This window comes from Carcharodon carcharias, chromosome 16 (genome assembly GCF_017639515.1).
Source record: "Carcharodon carcharias isolate sCarCar2 chromosome 16, sCarCar2.pri, whole genome shotgun sequence".
NCBI classification, from domain to species: domain Eukaryota; kingdom Metazoa; phylum Chordata; class Chondrichthyes; order Lamniformes; family Lamnidae; genus Carcharodon; species Carcharodon carcharias.
In genome coordinates this window covers 43985068-44006729 of record NC_054482.1, presented here as the reverse complement: position 1 = coordinate 44006729, position 21662 = coordinate 43985068, and the positions used below count along the sequence as shown (strand labels likewise).

Sequence of the window (21662 nt, the reverse complement as noted above, 5' to 3'; positions counted from 1 at the left end):
TTTATACTGTTTTAAATCTCCAGCAAATGGTTACCTGAAACCTGTTTAGTGTACCAAGTCTACATATGATCTTGGCTCTATGTGGAAATGCATGGAATTTCTTTTTTTTAAATTCATTTATGAGATGCGTGCATTGCTGGCGAGGGCAGCATTTATTGCCCATCCCTAATTGCCTTTGAGAAGGTGTTGGTGAGCTGCCTTCTTGAACCGCTGCAGTCCATGTGGTATATGGACACCCACAGTGTTGTTAGGGAGGGAGTTCCAGGGCTTTGACCCAGCGACAGTGAAGGAACGGCGATATATTTCCAAGCTAGATTGGTGAGTGGCTTGGAGGGGAACTTCCAGGTGGTGGCAATCTCATGTGTCCGCTGACATTGTCCTTCTAGGTGGTAGCAGTCATGGGTTTGGAAGGTGCTGTCGAAGGAGCCTTGGTGAATTCCTGCAGTGCTTCTTGTAGATGGCACACACTGCTGCTACTGTGCGTCGGTGATGGAGGGAGTGAATGTTTGTGGATGGGGTGTCAATCAAGTGGGTTGCTTTGTTGTGGAGTTACTGAGTTACTGCTTTTTACGGAGGTGGACTTCAGGTGATAAAGAGCAGAATAGGTTTTTTAACACTGCTGCCTCAAATCTGTTCCCAAACCACTGCTTTGCATTCTCCTCCTAAAACATTTCCAGTCCTTTTTATGACCGATTTGAATTAAGAATACATGGCCAATTCCAGAGATCCATTCGCTGCAGTCTGCAGCATATATCCCTGAGTTAGCTACAACTTAAGGGGAGGCAATATTAACAGGTGGTTCTAAAGTACTTGGAGGTTGTGTCAAAAATTTTGCTATTACCTGTATTCAGTTCTGCTCAAAGTACTGTCAATCACACATAGCACAAAGGAAGATGGTTGTGGTTGTTGGAGGTAAATCATCTCAGCTCCAGGACATCACTGCAGGAGTTCCTCAGAGTAGTGTCCTCGGCCCAACCATCTTCAATTGTTGCATCAATGACCTTCCTTCCATCATTAGGTCAGAAGTGGGGATGTTCGCTGATGATTGCATAATGTTCAGCACAATTCGCGACGCCTCAGATACTGAAGCAGTCATTGTCCATATGCAGCAAGACCTGGACAATATCCAGATTTGGGCTGACAGGTGGCAAGTAACATTCATGCCACACAAGTGTCAAGCAATGACCGCCACCAACAAGATAGAATCTAACCATTACCCCTTGACATTCAATGGATTACAGTCACTGAATCCCCCTCTATCAACATCCTGGTGGTTACCATTGACCAGAAACTGAACTGGACTAGCCATATAAATATTGTGGCTACAAGAGCAGGCTAGAGGCTAGGAATCCTGCAGCGATTAGCTCACCTCCTGACTCTCCAAAGCCTGTCCACCATCTACAGGGCATCAGGAGTGTGATGGAATACTCTCCACTTGCCTGGATGAATGCAGGTCCAACAACACTCAAGAAGCTTGACACCATCCAGGACAAAGCAGCCTGCTTGATTGGCACCTCATCCACAAACATTCACTCCCTGCACCACTGACACATAGTGGCCACAGTGTGTACCATCTACAAGACGCGCTGCAGGAACTCATCAAGACTCCTCAGATAGTGCCTTCCAAACCCATGACCACTAACATCTAGAAGGACAAGGGCAGCCAGCACATGGGAACACCACCACCTAAAAGATCCCCTCCAAGCTACTCACCATCCTGACTTGGAAATATATCGACATTCCTTCACTGTTGCTGGGTCAAAATCTTGGAACTCCCTCACTAACAGCACTGGGTGTACCTATACTACACGGACCGCAGCTGTTCAATAAGGCAGCTTAATACCGTCTTCTCAAGAGCATTTAGGGATGGGCAATAAATGCTGGCCTAGCCAGCGATGTCCACATCCCATGGAAGAATTAAAAAAAACATAGATTTGCATTTTCTTGTCATATTACGATGATGAGTGTCTGGGTATTCATCTGAGTGGTCACCCATTTCCTGCAAGGTGAATGCAATGGTGCACAATACTCTGGGAAGGTATATGAGCCGAAAGGAGCTTTCATGAACTTTGCTTTGCCTTCACCAACTTCAGCTGCTAGTGTGCCTCCAACCTTGCCCCCTCCCACAGAATCTCCTATATATCTGCCAGTATTTGAATACAGGATCTTCCACTCTGATAGCCCTTATCCCAGTGGTATTCCTTTGAAGGTCAGTTTTTCTTTAGAGGAAGAGGAGACCATGTTTGAGGTCTGAGAGTGGCATGGACACTGTAAGCCATGAGTGCACGCAGCCCACAGTGATGAGAATCGAAAACTAGCAGCAGCCCTTGAGGTAGGTCATACAAGTCGCAAGCATAACTGGGAAGTGTAGATGATATTTGGGTGTTTGGCGTGGTTTCCTTTTGCATTATTGAGTTCTCCTGAGAGGGAAAGAGTAAAAAAAGTCAGGAGGTGAGTAGCAATGGTAGAGGAAATATATTGACAAAAGTGCCTTGACAGCCACGGCTGCAAAGCCACTGAAACTGTCTCAGCTCTATGGCAGTCATCAGGGTTGCACTTACCTCCTCTGTAACTTTCTCCACAGGGCTTCCTGCTCTTTGAGATGATCCCTCTTTGCATTGACTGCTTCCACCAGAACCATCATATATAGATCTGAAATCTGAGGTGTTCTTGTTGCTGCTCCCACAGTCATCTTGCTGTAAATGGAAGATTTCCCTTTTAACTCATTGTAACCTTTTAAAAGGAACACTAGAACTGTATTTCCTTCCTTCTGGAGTTTTTCTGGTCTCCAGATTTCCCTTTATGATGGTAATGAGAGGGGGAAGTAGTGACAGTCTGATATCCCCATTGCAAACCCCCTAACAGGCAGAGAGAATGCAGGTCCATGGGTGCATTGTAGCATCAGAACATGACTGACAACACAATGCCGACCATCAAAATGAAGATGTCCAAGGTGACTGTTGATGACACAAAGGTAGGTAGGAAATAAATTGTGAGGAGGACAGAAAGAGTGGATAAAGGAATTTAGGTATGTTAAGTAGGTGGGCAAAAAAATGGCATATAGAGTACAATGTGAATAAATGTGAACTCATCCACTTTGGCAGGAAGAATAGAAAAGAATAGAAAATGAGAAAGATTACAAAACTGCAATACAGAGGGATCTGGATATCCTGGTGCATGAACCAAAAAAAGCTATTATGCAGATACAGCAAGCGATTAGGAAGTCAAATGTAATGTTGTTATTTATTGCAAGGGGAATGGAAAATAAAAGTAGTGAAGTTTTGCTACTGTTGTACAGGCCATTGGCGAGACCACATGTGCAGTACAGTGCAGAGTTGTGGTCTCCTTATGTAAGAAAAGGCAAAATAGCATTGGAAGCATTTGAAAGAATGTTCACTTGACTGATTCCTGGGATGAAGGGGTATCTTATGAAGAAAAGTTGGACAGGTTGGGAGTTTAGAAGAATGAGAGGTGATCTTATTGAAACATATAAAATTCTGAGGGGACTTGACAGGGTGGATGCTGAAAAGGATGTTTTCCCTTATGGGAGAAACTAAAGCTACAGGGTGCAGTTTGAAAATAGGGGGTTTTCCATTTAAGAGGGAGATGAGGATAATTTTTTTCTCTCAGAGGGTCATTAGTCTTCCCCAAAGCATGGTGCAGGTTGGGTCATTGAATATTTTTAAGGCTGTTAGACAGATTCTTGATTGACAAGGGAGACAAAGTGTTTAGGGGGACAGACAGGAAAGTGGAGTTGAGGCCACAATCAGATCAGCCATGCTCTTATCAAATGGTGAAGCAGGCTCAAGGGGCCAAATGACCTACTCCTGCACTTAATTTATATGTTTGAATGACTGCGCCCACTCCTTCAACAACAAACATGAATTAAGTACTTGTGGGACACTTTACAACCTGAATGACTGTGAAGCATCAGGAGTGTAGGTCTCTCCCCTGTGTAGGTGATGATTCTTCTGGAGTGTTTGGCATGAAGTGAAGGCCAGAATTGAGGAACACCCTCAGTTACTACATACTGCTTAAAACAACCACTGCCTTTCACTTACCGTATGTGCTCAAAGTAATCCTCATAATATCAGAAAAAGATGTGACTTTCAATATAATGTTCAGGATATTCACTATGTAGCAACCACCTCAAATAATTCTGCACCATAGGCAAAAAAGTGTGTGATTTTGGTGAATTTAATAATTTTTTTTAAATAAAGAGACTCCGAAAGATTCAATCCCCAAAACTCTCTTCTTTATGATATAAAACATTTTTTTCTTCTTTGGTTTCAGCCAACACTATGGAGGCCTGGTCTTTTATAATCCAGGGTGGTTATCAGGAGATACTAAACTGGTACTGCAGTGTCCATGAGTGCTGTGAATCAGGAGACTGTCGCCTAATTAACAACATCACAGGTTTGTAAATAAGAATTGATCTGGACAGTGTTAGAAGACAGCCCAATGTACCCAAGTAGTACCCTGTTAACTTCAAGGAGTTAAAAATAAAAACAAAAATAAAAACAAAAAACTGCGGATGCTGGAAATCCAAAACAAAAACAGAATTATCTGGAAAAACTCAGCAGGTCTGGCAGCATCGGCAGAGAAGAAAAGAGTTGACATTTCGAGTCCTCATGACCCTTCGACAGAACTAGGTGAATCCAGGGTTGTTTGCTCTTCAACTAAGGAGCACAGGCATGTGTCTGTTGTGCTTTATGAGATTACGTTCCTTTGTTTTGCTTTAGGGAGTATGTTCGACCCTAAGGTCGACTCACAGCAGTTTCTTGCAAATAATTAGCGCTGTGCGCACTGGTATAGATTTCAGACTACCCCAACTAATAATTGACATCAACTGGATGGATGCCCAAGCAAATAGGTGCTCAGCAGTCAAACTCACAATATATCCTGGCAGCATCACTTGTGTACCCCATCTTCTTCAACTGTGGGTCTCTTTATTTATTTATTTATTTATATTTTTTTATCCATTCATGGGGTGTGGCCATCACTGACAGCCAGCAATTATTGCCCATCTCTAATTGCCCCTGAGAAGGTGGTAGTGAACCACCTTCTTGAACTGCTGCAGTCCATGTGGTGTAGATACACCCACAGTGCTGTTAGGGAGGACGTTCCAGGATTTTGAGCCAGCTACATTGAAGGAACAGCAATATATTTCCAAGACGGATGGTGACTGGCTTGGAGTGGATCTTACAAGTGGTGGTGTTTCCCTGTGCTGATTGTCCTTGTCCTTCTAGATGTTAGTGGTCATGGGTTTGGAAGGTGCTGTCTAAGGAGCCTTGGTGAATTCCTGCAGTGCACCTTGCAGATGGTACATACTGCTCCACTGTGCGTCGGTGGTGAAGGGAGTGAATGTTTGTGGATGTCGTGCCAATCAAGCAGGCTGCTTTGTCCTAGACGGTGTCAAACTTCTTAAATGTTGTGGGAGTTGCACTCATCCAGGCAAGTGAGAGTTTCCATCACACTCCTGACTTGTACCTTGTAGATGGTGGACAGGCTTTGGGGAGTCAGGAGGTGAGTTATTCACTACAGGATTCCTAGCTTCTGACCTGCTGTTGTAGCCACAGTATTTATATGGCTAGTCTAGTTCAGTTTCTGGTCAATGGTAACTCCCAGGACGTTAATAGTGGGGGACTCAGCGATGTTAATGCCATTGACTGTCAAGGGGCGATACTTAGATGCTCTCTTGTTGGAGATGGTCATTGTCTGGCACTTGTTTGGCGTGAATGTTACTTACTACTTGTCAGCCCAAGCCTGGAAATTGTCCAGGTCTTGCTGCATTTGGACATGAACCGCTTCACTACCTGAGGAGTCACGAATGGTGCTGAACATTGTGCAATCATCAGTGAACATCCCCACTTCTGACCTTATGATGAAAGAAGGTCATTGATAAAGCAGCTGAAGCTGGTTGGGCTGAGGGCATTATTCTGAGCAACTCTGCAATGATGTCCTGGAACTGAGATGATTGATCTCCAACTATCACAACCATTTTCCTTTGTGCTTGGTATGGCTCCAACCAGTGGAGAATTTTACCCCGATTCCCATTGACTTCAGTTTTGCTAGGGTTCCCTGGTGCCACATTCGGTCAAATGCTGCCTTGATGTCAAGGGCAGTCACTCTCACCTCACCCCACCTCAGGAGTTCAGCTCTGTTGCCTATTTTTTATCCAAGGTTGTAATGTGGCGAGGAGCTGAGTAACCCTGCCAGGACCCAAACTGAGCATCAGTGAGCAGCTTATTGCTAAGCAAGTGCCGCTTGATTGCATTGTTGATGACCCCTTCCATCACTTTACTGATGATTGAGAGTAGACTGCTGGGGCGGTAATTGACTGGATTGGGTTTGTCCTGCTTTTTGTGTTCAAGGCATACCTCGGTAATTTTTCACATTGACGAGTAGATACCAGTGTTGGAACTGTCCTGGAACAGCTTAGCTAGGGGCACAGCATGTGCCTTTAGGCTTCTTTTCATAAACTACCTGATTGTGAGATGAACTGAGGCAGGGGTTCTATGGTTCTTCACCCACTTCTATTGGTCTCCTGCTAAAGGTGGCCCAGGAATGCTATTGGAAGGTAGGGTCGATCCCACTTTCTTTATCCCATTGAACTGCCCCTTAGAAATTTTAGGAACAGCAAAAAAGTCACAAGCCTCAACAAATGTATTCCTTTCTTTTACATAGAACTTGTCTTTATCATATTAGAACTACTTAAAAGAAACATGGATCCTAAAGTTTTCTTTCCCTCTTTCTATGAGCAAGGTTTTGCAACTGCAATAAAATAGCAAGATTGAAAGCAGGAGCTTGTTGTGTAGGCAGTTACATGGGCAAAACCTTCACTCCACATTGATTGATGGTCTGATCTGCCCGCTCCTCTTCCTGCCAGCAGCCTTTAGGTGCATGTGCACTAATTCCTCTACAAAGTGCATGTTGCGGATGTGCATGTTGTTATTTTTGAAACTTAAGAGGCCACACAGTACCCACTAAACACGCTACTGAACCCAATTCCACCCCATCATTTTCCATTTAGATAACTAAGTTATAAACAGAACATCCTCAAAGGTAGGAATGGAAAAGTACAATAAGATTTGCTTTTGTGCATTTTCTAACCAGGGCTTGACCATGACCTGAGCAAAAAGTTACACGGGCAGCACCTGGCCAAGGAGGTTGTGGTGAAAGCAGTGAAAGGTTTCTTAGCAACCAAAAACCCTGAGAAAGCACTGGCGCTCTCCTTCCATGGTTGGTCTGGTACTGGCAAGAACTTCGTGGCCAAAATGATAGCAGACAACCTGTACCGAGATGGGCTGAGAAGTGAGTGTGTGCATTTCTACATCGCTCCCTTCCACTTTCCACTTGCCAATATGGTCGACATTTACAAGGTAAGCAAAGGTGAATGGAACGACTAGACACCCAGCTCACTCAGCCATATTCAGTATGCCAATTTATTGACTCAGTGTGTGGAATCTCACTGGTGATGAGCTTGGAGGCAGGAAGGACATGTAATTCGGTGGGGTGTGGGTGCACCTGACCCCGCTGGCCTTCCCACCCTGCTGCCAATTCAGACCCTTGAGTGGCCAATTAATGACAACTTAAGGGCCTCATGCCGCCACAGCTGGGATTAACCCAGCTGCAAATGGGCCTGTCGCCATGCAGCGTTAGCGACAGGTAAAATTGTGCAGAAGACTTGTTACCTTGCAGGGAGGGGGTGGGGGAGGGAGTCCCTCAATCAAAGGCACTCAGTGTCTGATCAAGCGATTGGGGATAAGGAAGGGGGGCCCGCTGAGAGCCAGCCCCCTGCCCTTGCATCTGACTCCCCTTGCTTCCCTTGCTGTGACCTCCACCCCACAAAACCAAACGCCCCCCCCCACACCCACCCCTCCCCCCACCACATTACTTACCTGAAGCAATGCTGCGACTCCAGAGGGTGTCCTTCCGGCAGCAGCCATGGCCTCCTCAGTGGCGCAGCTTAGTACAAAAGTTGCTGACATTTGATTGGCTGGCAGTTCTTGCAAGGTGGGACTTCGGCCCCGGGGATCTTGATTCCGGGGGAAGGCCCGCTGCTGGCTTCACCACTGCCTGATTGGCACATGGTTTGGCGGCCTTCCTGTAAAGAGGCACCACCAGTCTCTCACCAGTTCTTCAGCCAGATGCCTCAGCAAGATTTCACCCAACGTCACTCAAATCCGCCAGCCAAAAATTATGTTTGTTCTAGGTTATTAAGGGGGCACAACTGCAACTGGGGAAAGTGAAAGCATTAACATTGAGAATGAGGGAAAGAAAGAGAAGCAGGGTCACTTAGGAAAACCTTGAAAAAGAAGTGGAAATTAAAACAACCATTTTTCGATTTTTGCTAGCAGTGGGTAATGCCTGTATTCAAAGATGACATCTTTTCTAATTATACCTTTCTAAACAGGTTCAGTAGGTTTAGCTCCACCAATGTATTTAGTAAATGTCAGCTTTGGTCCACCAAACTTGCCAAACATGCAGCCATTTATGTGGGATACCGCACTAAGGTGAAATATGCCTTTTTGGGAAAGGAAGAAAGGAAAATTTGAATCTAATCGTTGCCTTCGAACCATTTCAATTAGATCTGTGCTTAAAAAACTTCCAACTTTAAAGTAATTTAAAACTAATTGAATGGAATAACATTAGCATTATTTTCAAAAGTATTATCCAATGCGAGGGAAGTTTAGTTTAGCTGATAATCAGGTGCCTAAGGTAACCAACTCCTGAGCTGAAGAGTGAGAGTTCGAGTCTCACAGTCTTCACAGAATATCTTCACTAACCTGACATGCTATATTTAAATGGTATCGATCGCAGTCATGATAAATTAAATCATTCATACTGTTCCTTTCAGAGTGAGGATGCATGGATAGAAAATGGACTGTGATATAGAGAAAGAAGATGGGGGGTGGTGTATGGGGGGTGAGGGCGGTGTGGTGGGAGAGATAAAAATCTGAAATATAAAAGGCTGGGAACCCCCACAGTTATTTATCCTCTCTTTATCAGGCTCAACTCCAGCAGTTTATCCTGACAGCTGTACAACAGTGCAAACGATCTTTGTTCATATTTGATGAGGCAGAAAAGCTACATCAAGGCCTCATTGATGCCATCAAGCCTTACATTGACCATTATGACCATGTGGATGGGGTGGACTTCAGAAAGTCCATGTTTATTTTCTTAAGGTAATCAAAAGATAAAAATGTCACGTAGCTTAATCAGTCAACGGCCTGAAGAAAGGCAGTTAATAGCTGCGATGTATTGATCAAATTAGCATATTTTGACTGTTAACCTTTCTTACATTTGAAATTTTGAAGGAGAGGAGTACTTTTGTTCAACCTATATTATGCAATTACATACATAAATAGTGGAAACATAGTTGTTTATTGGGCTAGCTCTTAGTTAGATGGAGGTATGCTCTGGGATTCAGTCAATGGATGGATGTGCCATAAATGGATAACTAGATTTCATAGTCTTCTAGACATGGGGGAAGGGAAGAGGTCTTTGAGCTGCAGTGTTATTCAGTGACTTCAGCCAATTCACGATCAAACCAAATGAACCCAAAAATTGCACAGAAGTCCAACAGCACTGTCTCTGTACAGCTCATAGCCCTACTCCTGAAAGCTGCCAGCTCAAATCAAATTTACTATTGATAAATGTTGCGCAAAGATCAAATACTGTAGTCGCAGTGTCACAACCCCATTTAAAAAACTGTAGATGTGGAACTATCCAGATCGATGTTATTGCAGCTGATTGCATGTGACTCTAGATAACCTGCCCTAACATTACATTTTCTTTCATGGGCATTCCTAGTGCAACAGGATCTTTCAGCTTGGGGTAATTCCACACTCTTGTTTTTCCCTCCCTTTATTTATCTTTTGTCTTGGCTCATTAACTTACCTTTCTTTTAACCTACTCTTCCCACTTACTAATGTACATGAGTAAAAAACCCTCCTTAGTTGGTGCAATACTGAGAGATGCTATAATTGGCCTCACAAAAATATAGACAGATCTCCCACTCTTAAGCGCCGTCCAATGATTTCTATTGGAAAGTGTGCATGTGTAGAATTTAACTGAAGGCACGAACAGGCTGATGTATGATGCCACCATCTGGTTTGCATTCACAAATACAACGACTTGCACTATTTTGTCACAAAACATATAGTGATGTGGGGAGGAGGGAGAATCAAAGGAAGAAAATGAGCAAGAGGCTGGCTACGTCTGAAAACATAGTCAAAAGTGTAAATTTTGAGAAAGTAACCAAGCAGATGGGTTCAGGCAATGAGTGCAGAAACATGGTGGATGATTGTTTGGCAACTACCAGTGAAGAGTCCAGGAGGGATGTTTTGGTGGACTGCAACACAAAGTACAGATGTGTGAGACAAGTGAAAGCTTTCTGCCAGGACATAATACTGGAGAAGATTGAAAAGTTAAAGAGTAGTGAGGCCACTGAAGAAAGTATAAAGAAGGGTCCGCATTATAGAAAGATTGCACTGGACATGGGGAGTCAGTGAGTTAGAGAGGGCATGGGAGATGAAGATATGGGATAGCACGTAAGCAGCCATCATGCACATGAGTTGGAGATGGCTTATCAATTATGATGTTGCAGAGTAATTGGGCAGCATAGTGACAGTCATGAGGGTAAGAATGGTGGCAGAGAGATAGTTTTGTATGTCATTATCACACAGAAGGCAGCTAACACAATGTATGTACATATTAGGGTGAATTTCTTTGGAGGTTCTCCCACTCAAGGGCCAAACTCCGGAATAACAGTAAAAATGACTTTCCTTTGTCTTCCTGGGATTTCTGCTGTGTTCTGCCAAAGTTTCATTGGAGAGTCAGATGAATCCTGGTGGAAATTCACCCCATTTACTACTGAAGAGAGGTATACAAAAAAAAATGAGGAGAAGGGAGCTTTAAACCCCACCAGAGGTTAATGGTTGAGTATGGAAGAAGCTTTTAAAGGAGATGGACTCAACCCCTGCAGCAGCTGCATGGAACTATTACATGGCAGTGCCGTGGAAGTGCACAACAGAGCATACAAAACAGAGGAGGACAGAGTCATTGGCCTTATCTATAGCCATGGGGATACCAAGGAGAGGTCGTGCACTATAGTCATAGTTACATTGGAGATCATTGATGAATTTGACCAGGGCTGATGCTGTCAGTGGGTTGGAAATTAATTTCATAGGATTCAAGGGGGAAACCGGGGGGGTGAGGAGAAGGAGAAATGAATGGAGGAAATTGGGGTTCAGCAGATTTATGGAGAGAGAGAGAGATAATGGACTGGGAGCTCGGGGGGGAATAGTCAGAACATCATGTCACCAGTCCTCCAGAAATATCCTCAAACAGGGTTGGCAACCATATACTATACGAACTCTCAAAGAGCTCCCAATAACACAATGTCAGACTCCAGTTCTGGTCGCTGCAGTCTGCTGGAAACAGGGTTCTTGGGGCATGCAGTAGGCTATGGAGGAATCAGCTGTCAGCTTTTACTCATTACAATTTCTCCAGCAACCATTCGGGGCAATTATATAAGACATTTTATTCCGCACAATTATTTTTTGCATGCTGCACTCAGTTATCGTGCCATTTAATGAAGAGAGAGGGGGAAAATGACTGAATAGAACTTTCAAACCTCAGAATTGTGCAGATGTATTGGTGTCCCAAAGACAACATGCCAGGTGAATGAGCTTCTGTCTCATCATGTGAAAATCAATTTCCCTTCAATTGGAAAAACACAGCTTCTGGCAAACATTCTACCCAATTATTGCCCAAGTATTCGACCTCAATATAAAATCCTGATATTGTACAGATACCTTTACAATTCATGACCCGAAATTATGGCTTTTGGCATTGAAATGTAACTCTGTATAGAGTTCAATCAATGAAATAGTGAGACAGAGGTGGAGACTTTGGAGTTTTTATCTTGTTGACCCAGAATGGACTCTGAGCGCACTTGACTTTGCCATGTTTCATGGTCTCATTCTAGGGTCACGTAGGTCAACTGACTGTAATAAGTACAAAAAAACTGCAGATGCTGGAAATCCAAATCAAAAACAGAATTACCTGGAAAAACTCAGCAGGTCTGGCAGCATCGGCGGAGAAGAAAAGAGTTGACGTTTCGAGTCCTCATGACCCTTCAACAGAACTTGAGTTCGAGTCCAGGAAAGAGCTGAAATATAAGCTGGTTTAAGGAGTGTGTGTGGGGGGGCGGAGTGATAGAGAGACAGAGAGGTGGGGGGGGGGGTGTTGTTGTAGGGACAAACAAGCAGTGATAGAAGCAGATCATCAAAAGATGTCAACGACAGTAGTACAATAGAACACATAGGTGTTAAAGTTAAAGTTGGTGATATTATCTAAACGAATGTGCTAATTAAGAATGGATGGTAGGGCACTCAAGGTATAGCTCTAGTGGGGTTTTTTTATATATATAATGGAAATAGGTGGGAAAAGGAAAATCTTTATAATTTATTGGAAAAAAAAAGGAAGGGGGAAGCAGAAAGGGGGTGGGGATGGGGGAGGGAGCTCACGACCTAAAGTTGTTGAATTCAATATTCAGTCCAGAAGGCTGTAAAGTCCCTAGTCGGAAGATGAGGTGTTGTTCCTCCAGTTTGCGTTGGGCTTCACTGGAACAATGCAGCAAGCCAAGGACAGACATATGGGCAAGAGAGCAGGGTGGAGTGTTAAAATGGCAAGCGACAGGGAGGTTTGGGTCATTCTTGCGGACAGACCGCAGGTGTTCTGCAAAGCGGTCGCCCAGTTTACGTTTGGTCTCTCCAATGTAGAGGAGACCACATTGGGAGCAACGAATGCAGTAGACTAAGTTGGGGGAAATGCAAGTGAAATGCTGCTTCACTTGAAAGGAGTGTTTGGGTCCTTGGACGGTGAGGAGAGAGGAAGTGAAGGGGCAGGTGTTGCATCTTTTGCGTGGGCATGGGGTGGTGCCATAGGAGGGGGTTGAGGAGTAGGGGGTGATGGAGGAGTGGACCAGGGTGTCCCAGAGGGAGCGATCCCTACGGAATGCCGATAAGGGGGGTGAAGGGAAGATGTGTTTGGTGGTGGCATCATGCTGGAGTTGGCGGAAATAGCGGAGGATGATCCTTTGAATGCGGAGGCTGGTGGAGTGATAAGTGAGGACAAGGGGGACCCTATCATGTTTCTGGGAGGGAGGAGAAGGCGTGAGGGCGGATGCGCGGGAGATGGGCCGGACACGGTTGAGGTCCCTGTCAACGACTGTGGGTGGAAAACCTCGGTTAAGGAAGAAGGAGGACATGTCAGAGGAACTGTTTTTGAATGTAGCATCATCGGAACAGATGCGACGGAGGCGAAGGAACTGAGAGAATGGGATGGAGTCCTTACAGGAAGCGGGGTATGAGGAGCTGTAGTCGAGATAGCTGTGGGAGTCGGTGGGTTTGTAATGGATATTGGTGGACAGTCTATCACCAGAGATTGAGACAGAGAGGTCAAGGAAGGGAAGGGAAGTGTCAGAGATGGACCACGTGAAAATGATGGAGGGGTGGAGATTGGAAGCAAAATTAATAAATTTTTCCAAGTCCTGACGAGAGCATGAAGCGGCACCGAAGTAATCATCGATGTACCGGAGAAAGAGTTGTGGAAGGGGGCCGGAGTAGGACTGCAACAAGGAATGTTCCACATACCCCATAAAGAGACAGGCATAGCTGGGACCCATGCGGGTACCCATAGCCACACCTTTTATTTGGAAGAAGTGAGAGGAGTTGAAGGAGAAATTGTTCAGTGTGAGAACAAGTTCAGCCAGACGGAGGAGAGTAGTGGTGGATGGGGATTGTTCGGGCCTCTGTTCAAGGAAGAAGCTAAGGGCCCTCAGACCATCCTGGTGGGGGATGGAGGTGTAGAGGGATTGGACGTCCATGGTGAAGAGGAAGCGGTTGGGGCCAGGGAACTGGAAATTGTTGATGTGACGTAAGGTGTCAGAGGAATCACGGATGTAGGTGGGAAGGGACTGGACAAGGGGAGAGAGAAGGGAGTCAAGATAACGAGAAATGAGTTCTGTGGGGCAGGAACAAGCTGAGACGATCGGTCTACCGGGGCAGTTCTGTTTGTGGATTTTGGGTAGGAGATAGAAGCGGGCCGTCCGAGGTTGGGAGACTATCAGGTTGGAAGCTGTGGGAGGGAGATCCCCAGAGGAGATGAGGTCAGTGACAGTCCTGGAAACAATGGCTTGATGTTCAGTGGTGGGGTCATGGTCCAGGGAGAGGTAGGAGGAAGTGTCTGCGAGTTGACGCTCAGCCTCCTTCAACTCCTCTCACTTCCTCCAAATAAAAGGTGTGGCTATGGGTACCCGCATGGGCCCCAGCTATGCCTGTCTCTTTATGGGGTATGTGGAACATTCCTTGTTGCAGTCCTACTCTGGCCCCCTTCCACAACTCTTTCTCCGGTACATCGATGATTACTTCGGTGCCGCTTCATGCTCTCGTCAGGACTTGGAAAAATTTATTAATTTTGCTTCCAATCTCCACCCCTCCATCATTTTCACGTGGTCCATCTCTGACACTTCCCTTTCCTTCCTTGACCTCTCTGTCTCAATCTCTGGTGATAGACTGTCCACCAATATCCATTACAAACCCACTGACTCCCACAGCTATCTCGACTACAGCTCCTCACACCCCGCTTCCTGTAAGGACTCCATCCCATTCTCTCAGTTCCTTCGCCTCCGTCGCATCTGTTCCGATGATGCTACATTCAAAAACAGTTCCTCTGACATGTCCTCCTTCTTCCTTAACCGAGGTTTTCCACCCACGGTCGTTGACAGGGCCCTCAACCGTGTCCGGCCCATCTCCCGCGCATCCGCCCTCACGCCTTCTCCTCCCTCCCAGAAACATGATAGGGTCCCCCTTGTCCTCACTTATCACCCCACCAGCCTCCGCATTCAAAGGATCATCCTCCACCATTTCCGCCAACTCCAGCATGATGCCACCACCAAACACATCTTCCCTTCACCCCCCTTATCGGCATTCCGTAGGGATCGCTCCCTCCGGGACACCCTGGTCCACTCCTCCATCACCCCCTACTCCTCAACCCCCTCCTACGGCACCACCCCATGCCCACGCAAAAGATGCAACACCTGCCCCTTCACTTCCTCTCTCCTCACCGTCCAAGGACCCAAACACTCCTTTCAAGTGAAGCAGCATTTCACTTGCATTTCCCCCAACTTAGTCTACTGCATTCGTTGCTCCCAATGTGGTCTCCTCTACATTGGAGAGACCAAACGTAAACTGGGTGACCGCTTTGCAGAACACCTGCGGTCTGTCCGCAAGAATGACCCAAACCTCCCTGTCGCTTGCCATTTCAACACTCCACCCTGCTCTCTTGCCCACATGTCTGTCCTTAGCTTGCTGCATTGTTCCAGTGAAGCCCAACGCAAACTGGAGGAACAACACCTCATCTTCCGACTAGGGACTTTACAGCCTTCCGGACTGAATATTGAATTCAACAACTTTAGGTCGTAAGCTCCCTCCCCCATCCCCACCCCCTTTCTGTTTCCCCCTTCCCTTTTTTTTCCAATAAATTATAAAGATTTTCCTTTTCCCATCTATTTCCATTATATAAAAAAAAACCCCCACTAGAGCTATACCTTGAGTGCCCTACCATCCATTCTTAATTAGCACATTCGTTTAGATAATATCACCAACTTTAATTTTAACACCTATGTGTTCTATTGTACTATTGTCGTTGACATCTTTTGATGATCTGCTTCTATCACTGCTTGTTTGTCCCTACAACCACAACGCCCCCCCCTCCACCTCTTTGTCTCTCTATCTCTCCGCCCCCCACACACACACCTTAAACCAGCTTATATTTCAACTCTTTCTTGGACTCGAACGCAAGTTCTGTCGAAGGGTCATGAGGACTCGAAACGTCAACTCTTTTCTTCTCCGCCGATGCTGCCAGACCTGCCGAGTTTTTCCAGGTAATTCTGTTTTTGTTTTGCTTCTATCACTGCTTGTTTGTCCCTACAACCACACCCCCACCACCACCCCCCCCCACCTCTCTGTCTCTCTATCTCTCCGCCCCCCACACACACACCTTAAACCAGCTTATATTTCAGCTCTTTCCTGGACTCGAACTCAAGTTCTGTCGAAGGGTCATGAGGACTCGAAACGTCAACTCTTTTCTTCTCCGCCGATGCTGCCAGACCTGCTGAGTTTTTCCAGGTAATTCTGTTTTTGTTTTGTAATAAGTACAATCCCTATTGACTACAAATTATTACAAAAGTTAATTCTCAATCAGAAATCCTTCAGTTAGTGTCTTTGGATGTTAGTGACAAGGAACAAGATCAACACCTTTCTTGAAGTATATGATGATCCTTGAGCTCATAAGAAATTAATTTGGAACAGGAGCATAATATTCGGCTCCTTGAGTCTGCTCTGCTGTTCAATATGATCATGACTGATCTTCGGCCTCAACTCCACTTTCTCACACACTCTTTATATCCCTTGATTCCCTTAGAGACTAAAGACTCATCTACCTCAGATCTGAATCTATTCAAGAATGGAGCGCCCACAGCCCTCTGAGGTAGAAAATTCACCATCCTCTTAATAAGAAAATTTCTCCTCACCTCAGTCCTAAATGATCAACCCTTTATCCTGAGACTGTGCCACTGTGTTCTGGATTCCCCAGCCAGGGTAAACAATGTCTCAGTGTCTACCCTATCAAGCCCATTCAGAATTTTGCACATTTCAATGATGTTAACTCTCGTTCTTCTAAATTCCAGAGAGTATAGATCCAATTTATTCAGCCTCTCATTGTAGGACAACTCTCTCATCCCAGGAATCAATCTAATGAACCTCCACTGTAACACCTCCAAGGCAAGTAAATGCTTCCTTAGGTATGAAGATCAAACCTTTGCACAGTGCTCCAGGTGTTGCCTTATACAATTACAGTAAAGCTTCCTTATTCCTGTACTCCAATCCCCTTGCAATGAAGGCCAACATGACATTTGCCTTTCTAATTTCTTGCTGTACCTGCATACTAACTTTGTGTTTTTCAGGGGGACTTGGGTATACTGTACATCAACATTTACAAATTGCGCACCTTTTAAAAAATATTCTCCTTTTCTATCTTTACTACCAAACTTCCCCACATTAAACCCCATCCAATACCATTCACTTAACCTGTCTATATCTCTGCAGTTTCTTTGTGTCTTCCTGAAAGTTTACATTGCTATCTAGCTTTGTATCATCGACAAACTTGGATGCATTACTCTTGGTCTCTTTATCTAAATCATTAATACAGATTGTAAATAGCTAATAAGGCCCCTGCATTGATTTTTGTGACACTCCACTCGTTACAATCTGCCAACTTGAAAATGCCCTATTTATGCTGCTTGTGTGTTTCCTGTCCACTAAAAATCCTCTATTCATCCTAATATAGTACCCTCAACTCTATGTGCCCTAATCTTGCATGTTAACTTTTTATGTGGCACCTTATCAAATGTATTTTGGAAATCCAAGTGTACCACACCTACTGGCTCCCCTTTACTTACCCTACCAGTTACATCCTCAAAAAACTCTAATAAATTTGTCAAACACGGTTTCCCTTTCGTAAAACCATGTTGACTCTGTTTTTTCTATGATTTTCTAAGAGCTTTGTTCAGATTTCCTTAATAATAGATTCCAGCATTTTCCTGATGGCTGGTGTCAGGCTAACTGGTCTGTAGTTCCCTATTTTCTCACCCCTTCCTTTCTGGAATAGCGATGTTACATTTGCTAATTTCCAATCCACTGGGAGCATTCCAGAATCTAGGGAATTTTGAACAATCATAACCAGTATTCCAATATCTCTGCAGCTATCTCTTTGTGAACCCTCGGATGTAGTCCATCAGGTGCTGGGGATTTACTGGTTTTTAGTGCTTTAAGTTTCAAATAGCAGAGAAGTGATGTTAATTACTTTAACTTCTTCATTCTCATTAGCTTCTTAGTTACCTTCTTTTACTGTTATGCAATGTGTGTATCCTACTGTGAAAACAGACAAAATATTTGTTCTAAGTCCCTGCCATTTCCTCATTCCCCATAATTTCTCCTGTCTCTGCCTTTAAAGGACCAACGTTCACTTCAGCTATTCTCCTTATTATGTAATTGTAAAATACTCAATCTGTTTATACATTCCTTGCAAATTTTCTCTCTATTTTTTCCCTTTTTATCAACTATTTGGTCATCTTTGGCTGGTTTTGAAAACTCTCACAACCCTCAGGATTATTACTGTTCTTTGCAAATTTTCCTTGCAGGCATTCTGTATTTGATTTAAAGTCAGCTGTAATATCATTTTTTTTAATCATTCATGGGATGTGGGCATCGCTAGCTAGGCCCTTGCTCAGGAGACATTTAAGAGTAAACTACATTGCTGTGGGTGTAGAGTCACATGTAGGCTAGGTCAGGTAGGGACAGCAGATTTCCTTATTTCTAAGGATGAAGGTGCCATGGCTGAGGTATTAAATGAATACTTTGCATCCATCTTTACCGAGGAGGTAGATGCTACCCAGGCCATGGTGACTGATGAGGAAACTCTGTCACTAGAAGGGTTCAAAATTGATAAGGAGGAAGTGTTGAATAGACTTTTGGTACTTAAAGTTGACAATGCACCCTGACCAGATGAGATGCACCCAAGGATATTGAAGGAAGTGAGAGTAGAAATTGCAACTCGTAGACTGTGGTGCCAGAGGACTGGAGAGTAGCAAACATTATGTCCTTGTTCAAAAAGTTTGTAAGGATAAGCCCAGCAATTACAGACCAGTAAGTTTAACTTCAGTGGTGGGCAAGATTCTAGAAATAATTGTTCGGGATAGAATTAGAAGTTACATGGAAAAATATGGATTGCTAAGGAAGAGCAGCATGGATTTCTAAAGGGGAAATCATGTTTAACTAACTTGCTGAAGTTTTTTGAAGAGGTAACAGAAAAGGTCGATGAGGGTAATATTTGTGATATTTGTGGTCATATTCAATAACTAACCACTTAACTGGTATCTTGATACTGATTTAATGCATAAACAATGTAAAATCCTGCCACCAGCTTTGTGCTTCACAGCATTATCACATATTAATTATGTTCAAACATTCTCTGCTTTCAGTAACATAGGAGGAAATTCCATAAACAGGGTGACACTGGAATTTTGGCGAGCTGGACAAAATCGAGAGGAGATCACCATGGAGGACTTGGAACACCAAATCCAAAGAGAAGCTACAACTTCGAGAGGTAAATTCTACTGTAGTAAATGAGAGAGCATTAGTATAGAGGAACAAATTGAGAGATTCCAGAGATCCAGATGTGGTGACATTACTGAACCCAGATGGACAATGGAACAATGTAGGGGATTACAAGGGAATCGGGTGGTTTAAATGAGAATAAATAACTGGACAAGAAAGGTCTTTAAGAAGGGAATCCGGTTGCAGTGTAGCAGTGGTTGGCTGTGTGCTGAAAATCGAGATGGTTTAATTCCTGAATCTAATGAACTCACTCAAAATACCAAATAGCCACCAGCAATAGGACCATCACTTATTTCTGGTCGAGACCATATACAACAGCAAAGCATTAAATTTTCTCGTCTGTAGGAATCTTCCCCTAGCATTAGGAAAGGTCAGAATCAGAACTGTAAAATCATGAATGTTACTTTGGAAATGATGTACATATCCAATGTTCCTGACACCGCTCCAATTCATCCAACACAGTGGAGTGAATCTGAGACACCACCAGTTCTATTAATAAAGGCTTAAGAAGCCACAAAAGCAGCAAACAATTGACAAGAATCAAGTATTCATAATCTTTCTTCTGTACTGTTTCCAGGGGGATTTACTCATAGTGGCCTTGTGACTGAGAACCTCATTGACTTCTTCATCCCTTTCTTACCTCTGGAGTACAAACATGTTAAGTTGTGTGTGCGTGATGCTCTTCGGTCCAGAGGAATCAAGTATGATTTAGACATCCTGGATGAAGTAGCTAAGGGATTGCTGTATTTGCCAAAGGAGGAAAAGCTCTTCGCCGCACAAGGCTGCAAATCAGTCTCACAACGGGTTAACTTTTTTCTGCCCTGAAGCTTTAAGAAGTTCAAGAAACAGCCCATAAGAACACAGTGAAATATTTCTATGGGACTCAAAGGCCCAAAATTAAATTGTCTAAATCTTAGCAGAAAAACTACAGCCTTATTCTTTTCGAGGGCCACAATAAAAACCTGGCCCAAGGAACAGGGAATAAGAGTGCCTTTAACTTAATTTAAAGACAAGGAGAATTGTATTCTGGTTACTTGAGTCTCCAGTAAAACATTCCGGCAGTCTTGACCATTGTATACGTTCATTAATGTTACGTTCTGTCCTTTCCATTTTTCCTAGTGTTAATAGGTGTGAATTCACTAGTATGTAAGCCTGGATTTGTTTAGTGAGTAAAAACCAGGTGGAAGCATGATGCCATTTGCACCTTTATTGTTTATGGAACTTTCCCTCAATTTAGAACCTCCTCAGCACTAGTCCGTGTGCTTTCCCATCAGCTAGGCCCAGCATTGACTGTCACTCAAATCCTCAAAATGAAGGTGAACTTGACAACTATCCTGGCATAACTCACAAGTTTACTTTTCCCTTTACTTCAGGCAGAGGGGTAAAGATTAGAGTTATGTTACCCACTGGAAATATGAAATAGGGATTAAGAGTGGCCATAGCCACTTGGCCTGGCAGTGAATGGAAGCAGCAGAGGGCCATAGAGGCTGGGTCATTAAGTATATTCAAGGCTGAGATAGACAGATTTTTAATCAATAAGGGAATCAAGGGTTATGGGGAAAAGGTAGGAAAGTGGAATTGAGGATTATCAGATCAACCATGATCCCGTGGAATGACAGAGGAGACTTGATGGGCCGAATAGCCTACTTCTGCTCCTACGTCTTATGGTCTTATAGCAGTGAATGAAAGATGGTGCAGTGAACAGAAAAAAATATAGTTTTTAACTATATATTTTAGTTGTTTTGGAGTATAAAATATTTTGTGATGTAAGTTGTGCAATATCACTGGGATGTTGTTGCTGTATTCCAGACATGATTGTGCATTCAAAAAATTGAAAGCACCTTTGTGTTGTAACTTGTTTAGATATGTTAGATGGTTTATATAGAAATTTCTAAAAATGAAAATCAGATGTCAAAGATATAATTTTTAAGAAAAATATCCATTGCATCTTCCTTCTGTGTTTTAAATGATTGACATCCTCTGTGATTGTAACCATGGTTCATCCTTTCCTGCCTCGGCCTCTCTGTAGCATTTGATAATGGTGGCAACATTAGCCTCCTCCATTATTCATTTCTGGGATATCGCTTTGTATGCTTCAATCCTACCTGTCCAAATGCACTTGGCATTATCTCCAGAAATCATTTAATTTCTTGTCCCTATGGGTGTAACCTTGTCCTCCATTCCTCATCACCTTAGATGAGATCATCCACAAGCATGTATTTTCCTTCCAGATATATGATAATGACACTCGCTCTACCTCTCAACCTCTTTTCTCGATCACATCTGTGCCAAATGATTGATTGTGCAAGTCCAATTGAACATCAGGAACACTGAAATCATCATCTCTGGTCTCCATCCTAAACTTTCCTTCCATAACTATCGATTCCATCCTTCTTCTTAGGCAGAACAAAGTTC

General features: G+C 43.8%; 1 protein-coding gene across 1 annotated transcript; it reads left to right on the top strand.

The window, feature by feature from the left end:
* Window positions 1–2908: 2908 nt before the first annotated feature.
* Window positions 2909–20072, top strand: tor3a (torsin family 3, member A). The gene is made up of 6 exons (XM_041207804.1): window positions 2909–2978; window positions 4294–4416; window positions 7117–7382; window positions 9013–9188; window positions 19112–19236; window positions 19825–20072. Exons 1-6 carry the CDS (start codon window positions 2909–2911, stop codon window positions 20070–20072), a joined length of 1008 nt encoding a protein of 335 aa, XP_041063738.1.
* The last annotated feature ends 1590 nt before the right edge of the window (window positions 20073–21662 follow it).